This window comes from Nannospalax galili, unplaced genomic scaffold (genome assembly GCF_000622305.1).
Source record: "Nannospalax galili isolate Female #2095 unplaced genomic scaffold, S.galili_v1.0 scaffold1029, whole genome shotgun sequence".
In the NCBI taxonomy this organism is placed as follows: Eukaryota; Metazoa; Chordata; class Mammalia; order Rodentia; family Spalacidae; genus Nannospalax; species Nannospalax galili.
The window spans coordinates 1,242,653-1,255,485 of NW_008359198.1; the positions used below are offsets into that span (position 1 = coordinate 1,242,653).

At 45.3% G+C, this 12,833-nt stretch overlaps 1 protein-coding gene across 4 annotated transcripts in view; it reads left to right on the forward strand.

Moving 5' to 3' along the window:
* The first annotated feature begins 628 nt into the window (after positions 1–628).
* The window catches only part of Fermt1 (fermitin family member 1), a 41,379-nt gene continuing 29,174 nt past the window's right edge, over positions 629–12,833 (forward strand). For 2 of the 4 annotated variants that reach the window (XM_008822834.3, XM_029558516.1), the window contains exons 1-6: positions 660–791; positions 4,621–4,789; positions 6,133–6,366; positions 9,357–9,503; positions 10,158–10,371; positions 12,507–12,609. In XM_008822834.3, the coding sequence (XP_008821056.1) occupies positions 4,639–4,789; positions 6,133–6,366; positions 9,357–9,503; positions 10,158–10,371; positions 12,507–12,609 (849 nt within the window). In that variant the 5' untranslated portion in view covers positions 660–791; positions 4,621–4,638. Of the gene's footprint in view, positions 792–4,237; positions 4,790–6,132; positions 6,367–9,356; positions 9,504–10,157; positions 10,372–12,506; positions 12,610–12,833 lie in introns of all 4 variants that reach the window. The other 2 variants (XM_029558515.1, XM_029558514.1) reach the window with 2 other exon arrangements.

Consider the following 12,833-nt stretch of genomic DNA (forward strand, 5'->3'; position numbering starts at 1 on the left):
ACTGAAGGTTGTGTGAATTCCCCGGGGACATCCATCCTCTGCGTGGCTGCTCTCTGGAGGTAAATCCAGCAGGAAGGCAGCAGCCCACTGAATGGTGATCCTGGGGTGAGACATCCCAGGCGCGGTCTAGACCAGCAGGGAGTGTGGCCTGGTCACCGGGGTCTTCCTTCCTGTGGCACCTCGCCTTTCCGGAGGAATGACGCGACTCTTACTCAGAGGTGAATCGCCTCTTTATGTGCCATCTGTCTAGTCCGGTGGGTTCCAGGATTCTAGCAAGGCAGACAATTGCTTGGGCAGGAAGGGATGGATCCTCCCGACCTGGAAGCCCCCGGGGTATGACTGATGAATTTACCTGGAAGGCAGGGGAAGTGGCGGGGCTCTGATATTCTGAGGCGCCTGGAAATGAACGCGTATAAGAGGTGGAGAGGCCGTGAAGGTGTCCCAAGTTCTGCGGATCTCCTAGCCCGCGGCTACCTGAGTGCATCCTTCTCCCTCCTCTGCCGGGAGCAAGACCTAGCAGGCCCGGGGCTGGGCGTGCCCTCTCCTGCCCGCTGCGCGCCGGCCTGGCGCTGTCGCTGGGGCCCTGCGGGACGCAGACGGCGCACCGGAGCCGGACGGGCCCCAGGCGGACGCCAGGGTGAAGCGAGGTCCGCGACAGCTTGGACAACCCTCCGCGGCCTCTGGTGGCCTCACGGGTGTCCCGCCGCTCCACCTCCCGCCCCGCCGGGGCATCAGGGGACCCGCTCTCCACGTGCAGGTCTGCAGGCCACGCTGCCGGCGGGGGACAGGAGGTGGGTGCCAGGGCTCGGGCTGCCGGGAGGTCATAGCCAGGCTGGTGGGACCCCTGTCCCTTTCCTTTCTGAAGCTACTTGCAGCTAAATGGAGGTTGAACTGAAAATTTTGTCTGGGTGTAACCCACTTCTGGGTCTTGTAATCTGGCGGCGCAAAACCACCTTTCCATCCAGCTCCGGCTGCTGCCTGTAGCAAGCAATGAACAGGTTACTGTCCACCAGCACCGGCCTCTGGAGCCCTCAACCTGGACAGAAACTTAACTGAATTCGGTCACCCAGTGACCTCCGATCTGCCGCGCAAAACTTCGGGGGTTGTTTTCCGGGTTTTCTTCTACCCTTCTCTCCTTTTTCTGTTTTCTTTCTGGCAGTGAGCCGCCAGAGCGTCACCAAGGCAGGCAGGTCTGTGGGGCAGAGCACATAGCCTCCGCTTTCCGTCCCCCTGATGGTTTCCCCAGCTGAGGTTTACTCTTCAACAAGTAACAGCTTGCTAAGGATGAGAACTTCAAGCCAAAATGCAGCCGCAGAGAGATAGGAAAGGAATGTGGGGAAACCAGATTGTCTTAATTTTAGGGGAAATTTTCTTGAAGGGAATGTATATCCATTCCTCATGCAAGTATTTTTGATCACTGGGGCAGAAAAAAGGAAGAACCCTGTCTCTGACCACCTAGGAAACTAACAGCAAGAAATCACCTTGCAAAAAGGGTACTTCTTTATGTGCAAAACATTTTTTAAAAACTAAAACTCAGAAAATAGCACTTTGGAAATTGTAAGACTCTTCAAACCCTCCCATGCCAAATTCACACTTTATGAAGGGGGTGTCCTCACTAGCTCCTCAGTGTCCATTCATGTGGTTAGAAGTGATTTACATTTTGTTAAAAGCCACATTTTCACTCATGTGCTTTTTAAGAGTTGTCTTTCATGTCATTGCAAAATTACTAAAGCCATTTCCCACAGTGATGGGTAAGTTTGGAGTAAGAAAGGGATAGATTAGTATCTGGGCTCCCATCTCTAACGTGATGCAAGGAGTCCAACCTACTTCAGTCCAAATTTCCTCATTTGTAAAGGGGTTTGGTGAGAAAGTGGAGGGGATGACCCTGGGACAGCAGCTAATTCCCAGTACATCACCAGAAATAGGCTAATGATACCGGAAGCAGGCAGACAGGCCCCATCCAATCATAGCACACAAGAAGTGGCCCTGAGGGCCTCTGTGTTGAGAGCCAAAGACACAGCATCCGCTGGGTTCTCTGGGTTACAAAAAACACTTCTGAACACTTGAATTTTATTCAAACACCTCAAATTTGTCCAAATCCGGCTCAGATCTGCAGCAGTCACTGCTTGCAAATGTGTGGTTTCAAATGAACACAATGGGACAGGGCACTATTAGCTCAAGTATTTGTAATTATAAAAATGGTGCTCCAAGCTGGGCATGGTGGCTAATGCCTGTAGTCCCAGCACTTGGGAGGCAGAGGCAGGCAGATCTCTGTGAGTTCGAGGCCAGCCTGGTCTACATAGTGAGTTCCAAGCCAGCTGGGGCTATAGGGAGACCCTGTTTCAAAAGACCCCCCCCAAAAAAAGGTGCTCTTTCTTTGGGGGGTGATAGCGCACGGCTTTAATCCCAAATTTAATCCCAACACTGGACAGGCAAAGGCAGACAGATCTCCGTGTTTGAGGCCCACCTGGTCTACTAGTAAGACCCTGTTGTCCCATTTTCATACTGGGTCAGTAGGCTGAAGGGGGCATGAGCCCTGGGAATTCAGACTGTGAGCCACAAACTCCTCCAGACCTGGGTGAGACTCAGTCTCTGGCTTCTCACCATACCAGCTGCAGGGACCCTTTCCTTATAATCCTGTAGGAAGGGTCCCACAGTCAGGAAGTACTGCCTGAGGAGTTAGTGCACTGGGTTTCTCAAGATAGGCCTTGAAAAACATGGGTTTCTCATAATCTGTCTTACACAGTGAGGTGAAAAGGATTCCCTACAGTCATTTAAATGACTTATCTTACATCTTTAAAGCAGCCCAGAAACAGTATCATTTCTATTTCAAAGTAAGAGCCAACATGTCATGTCTCATTTAAGTTCTGCCTACTTTGGATCTGGGTGTTCCCATCACCCCCAGACACCTCAGTTTTGATGCCACTTACTTCCTGGTGCCTCCATTGAGGGGGAAACCATGGTTTGAACTTCCTACCCTACTGTAAAAATTAAGTTCTTTTGTTTTTTAAAATCCTTTACCAAAAATGTATCGAAAAACTTAATAGAGCCCAGGATGTTGGGCTGTAGTCCCAGCACTCAGGGGGCTGAGGCAAGAAAGTTGAAGGCTGTAGAGTGACCGTGTCTCAAAAAAACGTTTTCAACTGTTAGAAGGTTATGTTTTTTGTTATTGCTGTTTGTTTTGGCTTTTTGTTTGTTTGTTTTGGTTTTTTGTTTGTTTTTGGTCTTTTTGAGACAGAGTCACGGAACTCACTATGTAGACCAGGCTGACCTTGAACTCACAGAAATCCGCCTACCTCTGCCTCCTGGGACTAAAGATGTGTGTCACCATGCCCAGCGACTGTTAGAAGTTTTTTGTTGTTGTTGTAGTTTTGTTGTTTTTTTTATTTTATGTGTATGAGTGTTATGCCTGCATGTACATATGTGCACCCGTGTCATGCAATGCCCCCGGAGGACAGAAGAGGCTCTTGGATCCCCTAGAACTGGAGTTACAGACAGTTGTTAGCTGTCGTGTGGGTGCTGCGATTCAAACCCGGGTCTTCTGCAAGAACAGTCAGTGTTCTTAACTCCTGAGCCATCTCTCCAGCCCGTTAGAAGTTTTTAATATAAATTTTAGCATGCATCTCAAAACTAAGAAAACAGCTTTCATTTATTAACACCTATTTTCTTGAGAAACACCTTTAAATTCACCACAATCCATTTAGCTGTTGTATTTTCCTCTGATGAAATCCTTACACTCTTTAAAAAAATCTTAATGTAATTTATGAATCAACTTTTATATGTCCTAAAACAATAAGTTGGTTTGGGAGGTATAACTCAGTGGTAAGATCACTTGACTAGCATACATAGGCCCTAGATTAGACACCCAACACCAAAAAACTAAATCAGTAACTTAAGTAAATCAAATACGTGACATAATTTGCATACAACAAAATACATTGAACTGTATACATTAAAATCTGTGCACTTTGGGGCTAGCGAGATGGCTCAGTGATTAAGAACACTGAATATTCTTGCAGAACACCCAGGTTCAAATCCCAGCACCCACATGGCAGCTAGCAACTGTCCGTAACTCCGGTTCCAGGGGATCCAACAGCCTCTTCTGTCCTCCACTGGCATTGCACGACACAAGTACATTTACCTACATGTAGGCATAACACTCATACACATAAAATAAAAATAATAAATAAAATTTTTAATCTGTGCACTTTATTACACACATTACATCTCAATGCAGATGGAGATTATTTAATGTACTGTGGAGGCTCGCTATGGTTTATTGCCTTTGTTGAAATTCTTCCAAGAAAGTCAAGAAAAACTATTAGAAGGAGAAGCCAAAGACTGACGCATTGTGTGGAAAAGAACATACTTACCCCAGTGCTCTCAGCGGAGTGGGTAAATGGAAAGAAAATACACAACTTTAGATAGCTGGGAACTAATTTTTAAGACTTCTTTCTATACAATTAAGATGCTGACTTTAATATGGGCACCAGAAACCCTGCAAAATATTTTTGAAGAGGAAATTAATATAAAAACAAAAGCAATTTTTCTCTGAGGACCTGCAGGCATATTCCAGTCTCCTCTCCCATTCTGACCTGTGCCTGCCTTTTGTTCTGGAAGATACCTGTGTATGCCACAATGCTGTCATCCAGTGACTTTGCATCTGCTTCTTGGGAGCTCGTGGTCCGAGTTGACCACCCGAATAAAGAGGTGCAGAGAGACATCACGTTGCAAGTATCTGGAGATCTGCATGTTGGGGGAGTGATGCTCAAGTTGGTGGAACAGATCAGTAAGTTACTCTCTCCTCTGTTTCTGCATTCCAAACCCTGTCTGTTATGTCACTATTCCATGACTAGCCCTAGTTTTCTGATTGTTCATCTCAGAATAGCCCAGAGAGCATACTCCTCCTCCTCCTGACCCGTAGTATCTTCCAGGAAGAGGAGGAAAAAGGGACCCTGCTAGAGCCTTAAACTGAATTCAACTATCTTTGTAAAAGCTTGAGTCTTTGGTGGCCTGCTAAAGGTCTCAAGCAGGTAGAATGCTATACTCCCAGAAGGTCAGGGCCCATTCTACCAGTGACATTTACAGTGCTCATAGAGGACCTGGCATTAGACTGAGTCAGTTCTTGATTGCTTTATACTAAAGTCAGTTTGCTGCTAATACATCATTTCACACTTGCCCACCAGCAAAGAAAGGGAAGTCTAGATCCAGATCATTTTCTTCTTTATGGACTTAGAAGTCAATAATGTTTTGTTTTGTGTCCAAAATAATTAATTAAATAATTAATTAAAATATTGATATCTCTTTATTTAACAAAATAAAAGACAGAAATTGGCTTCAACATTGGCAGGGAAGTTCCAGCTTTGATACTAATGTGGAAGGGAAGACTGCATTGATGTCAGCGCTCAGAGGGACGGGATAGGCAGCTCTGATGCCAGTGCAGGTGCTTTGGAAGCTAGGAGTGTAAAACTGCTGGACGAGGGTTGGAGGGGCAGCACAGCAGGGAAGAGCAGGCCTGCTCTTCCAGAGGTCTGGAGTTTGAGTCCCAGAACCCACGTCAGGTGGCTCACAACCACCTGTAACTCCAGTTCCAGGAGATCCAAAACCTCTGGCCTTTGTGGGTACCTACAGTCACAAGCACATGTACACACATAATTTTAAAAATTATAATTTTTTACAAACTATTAGAAGAGTGGGACATTACCAAGAAGCACAAACTGTCAGCTTTACAGTAGTTCTGTGTGGCCTGGGTGGACCATTGCTACTCCAGTGGTGTAAGGATTCATTTTAGAAGAGAATTAAGGTGGATTAAACAATTAAGATTGATGCACAGAGGGACTTTAGGAAAAATAATTTTAGCATTCATCATGAACAAAAATTTTGTTTCTATTTTTTTCATTGCACTTATATGTAAATGAGGGCGGGGTTCAGACCCGTGTGCTCCCTGCCCCTTCTGGGAGACTATGGAGGGAAGCCACAGACTGCTAAGCCTTGACCTATAAAAAAGAGATGGTAAGCTAAAGGTCAGCTGTCTGTTTCAGCTTTTACTTGCCATGAAACAGACCCTGGGGTGCCTGGACTTCCATGCTCAGCTCCCTCTCATATGCTTAACTGTGCTTTCCATTTTTGCAGACCTAGCCCAAGACTGGTCAGACTTTGCTCTGTGGTGGGAGCAGAAGCACTGCTGGCTTCTGAAAACCCACTGGACCCTAGACAAGTGTGGGGTCCAGGCAGATGCCAAGCTCATCTTCACCCCTCAGCATAAAATGCTTCGCCTTCGCCTGCCCAACGTGAAGACCGTGAGACTGCGAGTAAGCTTCTCGGCCGTGGTGTTTAAGGCTGTTGGCCAGATCTGCAAAACCCTGAGTGAGTGCCCTACAGGGCCCTGTGCCCTTTAGACTCTTGGCAGAGGAACACAAGAAAATTCCATATCCTCTCTGCACTGGCTAGAGAACTATATGAGGAAGCAAACTTCCCAGCCCCGTGTGGGGAGCTGGAGTGAAATGAAATGGAACATCATTTGCATAAATCTGATTCATTTCCACAAATGTAAAATTGTTTCAAAAGAGATTTGTAAGTAGAAGAGGTCTTGTTAAGACTGCCTCACCAAATCTTTTCTCCAAGCTATACTCAGAGTTTCACTTAAGACAAACAGAAAAGGGGTTTTGTTGAATTCTTCATGCATTGGTCAGTCTTTAAAACGATGGCACTGCTTGCTTTGATTGTTTCATTAACGCCTGGCTCTGATGAATGATTCCATTGACAAAAGCCACCCAGGAAGTTAAAGCAGAAAATTACCCTTAATGAAAGTGCTTATGGAGTAGGGAAATAACTTAGTTGGTAAAGTCGGTAAAGTTTGCCTTGGAAGCATGAAGACCTGAGTTCCATCCCCAGAACTCATGTTTTTAAAAACTTCAGCACACACTTATAATCCCAGCACTTTAGAAGCAAAGATAGGTGGATCCCTAGGGCTCACTGACCAGCTAGCTTACCCAATGCCCTCGCATGTGAGAGACTCAGTCTCACAAAAGAAAGGTAGATGGTTCCTGAGACACAATACCCAAGTTTGTCCTTTGGCCTCCCCTCATACACGCATGTATACAAACACATATAGAGAGACAGACAGACAGACAGAGAGAATTTAATTGTGAATAGAAATCATATCCTTTCTCTGTTTTAGCCGTGATCTTATACGTAGCCCAGGCTTGCCTCAAATTCATGACCCTCCTGTCTCAGCCCACAGAAGTACTAAGATTACAGGCATATGCCACCATGCTCAGTTGATGAATCACCATCTCACCACAGAGACAATGCCATTTAAACCATTTTTTCTTTGTGAGACCCCCATAAAAAGAGGGACTCTTGACTATGAATGTGTTCTTATTCCCTACTTTTTGGAAGCATATAGGTGCCTTCTTTGGTATCAAGGCCAAAGTCAGCATTTTATGTTATCAGTGAGTTCACTCTCCTCCGTAAACTGCTTTGTTTACTCTTTGGACAAATACTCCCTGTTGTGAAGCAGGCAGTGTGGTGGGTGGTGGGAGACATCAGTGATAAAGGCCACTGAAATCCCCCTTTTGAAGCAGGGAGAGACAGATAACCAACACATGAAATAAATAAGGAAAAGCATATAAGCTGTTAAAGGGGGACAGGAGGTAGAGAAAATGCGGGAAGGTATCAGTTGGTCTAGGAATGACCATGTTGAACAGTAAGGGCACCGATGACGGCATGAAACAGGGTGAAGACAGAGCCCATTGCTTCAGCATAACAATACCGAGCACATTCCAGCTGCCCAGTGACTAATCAGTGAACCAATGCATGGAATATTCCATTGCAGAACACAAGTTCCAGCAGTGTGCTGACACACGGTGGGCACACGTGAAGCAGGAGAACACATTTTAGTAGTACTCTAGTGAGGATTTGAAAGTTAAGTAAGTGACTAAATATAATGGTCCAGTCAGACCCCAAATAGACTAGGTACGAACATCACAGCCAAGAGCTTGAGGTTCGGGATAAGCTGCACCAGTCAGAAGTTCTTGTCTCCTATGTCTTCACCATCATGTGAAGAGCTCCGTTTAGTACTAATCATGGCTTTTTGTTTGTTTCTTTGTTTTTTTGAGGCAGGGTCTCCCTGTAGCCCCAGCTGGCCTGGAACTCACTATGTAGACCAGGCTGGCCTGGAACTCACAATGATCCACCTGACTCTGCCTCCTGAGTGCTGGGACTAAAGGCATAAGCCACCACGCCCAGCTAATCGTGGCTTTTACATCTCATCAAATGATGCTAAGTTGAGTTTAGCAGTATGGTGGCTTTCCTCTTGAAGAACAGAAAAAAGGCTTAAGGCAGAGGGCTTTCGTTCTGTTATTTGCTTTTATGTTTAATGCTTATGCTGGAATATTTGACTCTTCATCAGATGTGGATGAAATATGCATTTGGGGTGATCACTGGTGTGTTTTGTAGTCTGACAGTCAGACATCCCAGGTGACTAGGGAGAGTCAAGATGCCCTGCTCAGGCCTCTAAGCATTAAGCATTGCATGAACTGACCAGATGAGAGGTCTGATATGACTTCCAGGTGAACTGCCCAGGAACCCTAAAGCAGCCACATTCCTTGACTTTTACCTAAGTTAAAATCACTCAATGAGTTCATGGTTATGAGCAGTTCTGATCAACAGTTATACTTTATCTCTGCTTGATTTCTTCAGAAACAGACCTTGAGACAAGGAGTCCAGAACTTTGATTATGATAGGAGGAAATGCCATGTGGTATGGGGGAGCAGACTGTGAGCGGCCCTTCAGTAAGGGTGCCACACTGTGGGCAACTGGAGCTCCTAGGAGACAGTGTAGACACAGCCTCAGAGCTGCCCTACCAGGGTGAGGGTTCCTGTACCACTGAAGGCTCCTTTTGGGGAATGTGAATCCCCTGGCCAGTGGACCTAGAGGGTGGGGAGGAGTGCAGAACCTGGCCGGCAGCCTGCATAAGCCCATCAACAGAGACACAGTGCCCTTGAAACTGTTGGAAGTCAGGTTAGCAGACACTGAAATGATGAGGGCCGAGACGGCATAGCCAGGCCATGTGGGTGTCTGCCATAGGGTGCGAGGAGTGCTGGGCAGGGTGTGGGGGAAAGATTTCGGAGTCTGTGGCACACAAGGAAAAGACGATGTGGGGTCCGGACCCAGCCCACTACTTGCCCCCAATCAACATAAGGGTCTCCACGCCTTTCTGTTTCTTCAGATTCGACGTGTTTGGCTCCATTTGTTATTTCCTAAGATGGGTCAGACACACAGTGCAGCTCTGAGTCCCAAAAGGAATCTTTGTATTTTTTGCCTTTATTAGTTGTTACTTTGTTTTATTTTAGATATTAGAAGACCCGAAGAGGTCTCCTTGTTAAAGCCTTCTGCTGACTATTTTAAGAAGAAAAAGAAGAAAGACAAAAGTAATAAGGAACCCGTTATTGACGATGTTCTAAGCCTGGAGAGTTCCTCGGCAAGCTCAGGTTCCCTAGGTAACGTTTGTGGTTTCGTCTTGTGACTATAGATTAAACCCATAAAGGAATTTTTAGTACATCTGGTCATAAGCTGAGAATAAAAAGGTAAAATTTAGAAGTGAGGTAAGTTGGATTATGTAAATATACTTTTCCTGGTGTGTCTTTGTGTGATTTCATTTTTACAAGAGGTATATTCTTTTCTTCCTGTATCAGAAAAATTGTCTCTGGCTTTCTTCCAACACTAAGACTTTCCTGTGTAGTATATTCCAATCCAAAGAATAAAAAGGGAATTTGTGCTTTGTTCAAAGTAGAGCCAGGTATCCAACTTGTGGGGTTATTAAAAGTAGCAAAGGCTACTCTTCACTGCCTGAAGTAGTTTGTACTTGCTTCCTCCAGTTGGCTAATCACATGACGACTTCATTCTGCTGAAATAAGGGATCTTGGAATGGTTAGAAAAGAATTGCTCAACAACACTCATCTCTGTTCATTCTTGAAAACTTCGGTATCTTTGGGTTCCCAGGAGTAGAAAATTCAGGCAAGATCTTTACCTATATGTAACTGATCTCCCTGACTCTTGGTACATTTAAACTCATTTTAGTAGAAGACATGTACTTCTTCTAAAGATTTCTAACCTGAATCTCCTGTCAAAGTGCCTCTCTCCTTGCCTCCTAGTAAATCCTGGCTTGTATAGTAAGACCATGACGCCCACATATGACCCTGTCAACGGGACACCAGTTTCATCCACCATGACCTGGTTCAGTGACAGTCCTTTGACAGAGCAAAACTGCAGCATCCTGGCCTTCAGCCAACCTCCCCCATCACCAGATGTGCTCGCTGATATGTTCCAGCCTCGATCTCTGATCGATAAAGCCAAACTGAATGCTGGGTAAGGATGAGGCTCTTGCTCCTTTCTGAACCAGCGCTCATATAGCAAGAAATGTCAAAGAGACGGAGACTGTTTAACTTTTGAATTAATAGACCTGGAGATTGTGCTTCCTTAACAAAGCTCAGAGTGCTGACTTTAACAGAAAAAAAGGGTAAAGTACAACATAAAGCCTATGACCATCTCAGTACCTTAAAAGTGTATAATTTCGGTGTCTTCAGAAAACTCAGTGGCTTACCATACAAGAGTGTAACTCTTTACTGCTACAGGTGTGCAAACATATTTGGAGATATAGAGCTGATTATAAGCACGGTAGCCTCCATGAGCCAGTTGGGGACATTGAAAGTGGTTGACCTAGCTCATGTTTTCTTTTGTAGAACACGGCTTCTCTTTAATGAAAATTAAGGTGTGACATTACCCACATTTAAATATGCAGTAACCACATCTGGCTAGAGGTCAGTGCATTACACAGCACAGACATGACTATTTCTCCCAATGCAGAAAGCTCTACTAAACATGTACAACCCACCACCCATGACCCACATGTGCCCAAGATAGCTACCAGTGCATCTCAATTCAAAATTATAAACTTACTTAAAATTATGAAATTTTTTTTTTAAAAAATAAGAAAAAACATTTTGGGCCGGGCGTGGTGTCACACACCTTTAATCCCAGCACTTGGGAGGCAGAGGCAGGTGGATCTTTGTGAGTTCGAGGCCAGCCTGGTCTACATAGTGAGTTCCAGGACAGCTGGGGCTACAGGGAGACCCTGTCTCAAAAAAACAAAACAAAAACAAAATTGTTTTTAAACTCCATTTTGCTGTTCTCAGTTGTGAACTTTGTGGATGACAAGTCATGTTGCTAAAATAGACCCAACGTTGGGCTGAACTACAGCAGACCAGCAGTCCAGTCAGAGGCACAGACTTGCCTACTGGCTCTACCATGGAACTGTGACCTTGAATAAATCATGTAATGTCACTGAGACTCAGTCACTTAACCTATTACACTGTGGTACACCAGGCATGGTGGTCCATGCCTATAATCCCAGCACTCAGGAAGATGAGGCAGGAAGGTCATGTGTTCAAAGCCAGCTTAGACTACATAGCAAGACCCTGTCTCAGAAAGATGGAGCAAGAGGAGGAGGAGGAGGAGGAGGAGGAGGAGGGGGAAGAGGAGGAGGAGGAGAGAAAGAGAGGGAGAAGGAGGAGGAGGGAGGGGAAAGGGGAGGAGGAGGGGAGGAGGGAGAGGGGGAAGGAGAAGGAGGAGCCCTAAATAATAACTTCCCTGGCTCCTGTAAATTGTGTGTGTCAATGAGAATTCTTCTTATTTTAAAAACTATAAGGTAGGAACTGAAGAGATGGCTCAGCAGTTAAGCACAGTGCTCTTGCAGAGGACCCATATTTGGTTCCCAGAAGCCAAAGGGCAGCTAACATCTGTCTGTAACTCCAGCTCCCTCTTCTGGCCTCTGCAGGCACCAAACACATGTGGTACACTTATGTACATGAGGCAAAACACTCATACACATAAAATAAAAATAAATAAAATACTTTTTAGTATTTTATTAAACTGTAAGGTAAAGTGCAAATCTAAGCTATTATGTGTGTCCTATTTTGTTTCTCCATTGCTGTGACAAAACACTCTGACCACTACCAACTTGGGGAGGAAAGGGTTTATTCAGCTTATATCTCCTGGGTCACAGTTCATCAGGGAGCCCAAGGTAGGAACTCAGGGCAGGAACCAGGAGTCAGGAGCTGGAGCACAGGCCATGGAGGAATGCTGCTTACTGGCTTGCTCCCCTGACCCCTGCTCAGCCTGCTTTCTTATGCAACACAGGCCCACCTGCCCGGGGATGGCACCACCCACAGTGGGCTGGGCCCTCCCACATCACTCAACAATCAAGAAGGTGCCCCACAGACATGGCCACAGGCCGGTCCAATGGAGGCAATTCCCCAATTAAGGCTCCCTCAACCCAGGTGTGTCAAGTTGACACTAAAGCTATCCAACACAATGTGATTACTGGTTTTGTTGATATTGCTTACCCTGTCTGTGTTCAAGGATGTATGCAATATATATGCATACAATACAATGGGTATGTAGGCAAAACCAACTAATGTTTAAATTCCAACTATGTTTCCTAGCTGGCTGGATTCCTCACGCTCTCTTATGGAACAAGGCATCCAAGAGGATGACCAGTTGCTGTTACGATTTAAATACTATACTTTCTTCGACTTGAATCCTCAAGTAAGATGTTTTTTCTTTTATTTTTTTTTCTTTTGTAATGTGAATGCATGGAAGTGTAAAACTAAGTCATTTCATTATCAAGATTAGGATTGATTTGTGAAGTCTCCTGGTCACTGCAGGTTAGACTGATACAGGTATACTGAGCTCTGAACCTTCATTCTTTGTTTCCCAGTGGGCATGCTAAGTGGCCCCCGAGTTAGCAGGAGTCTCCTGATGTGCACAAC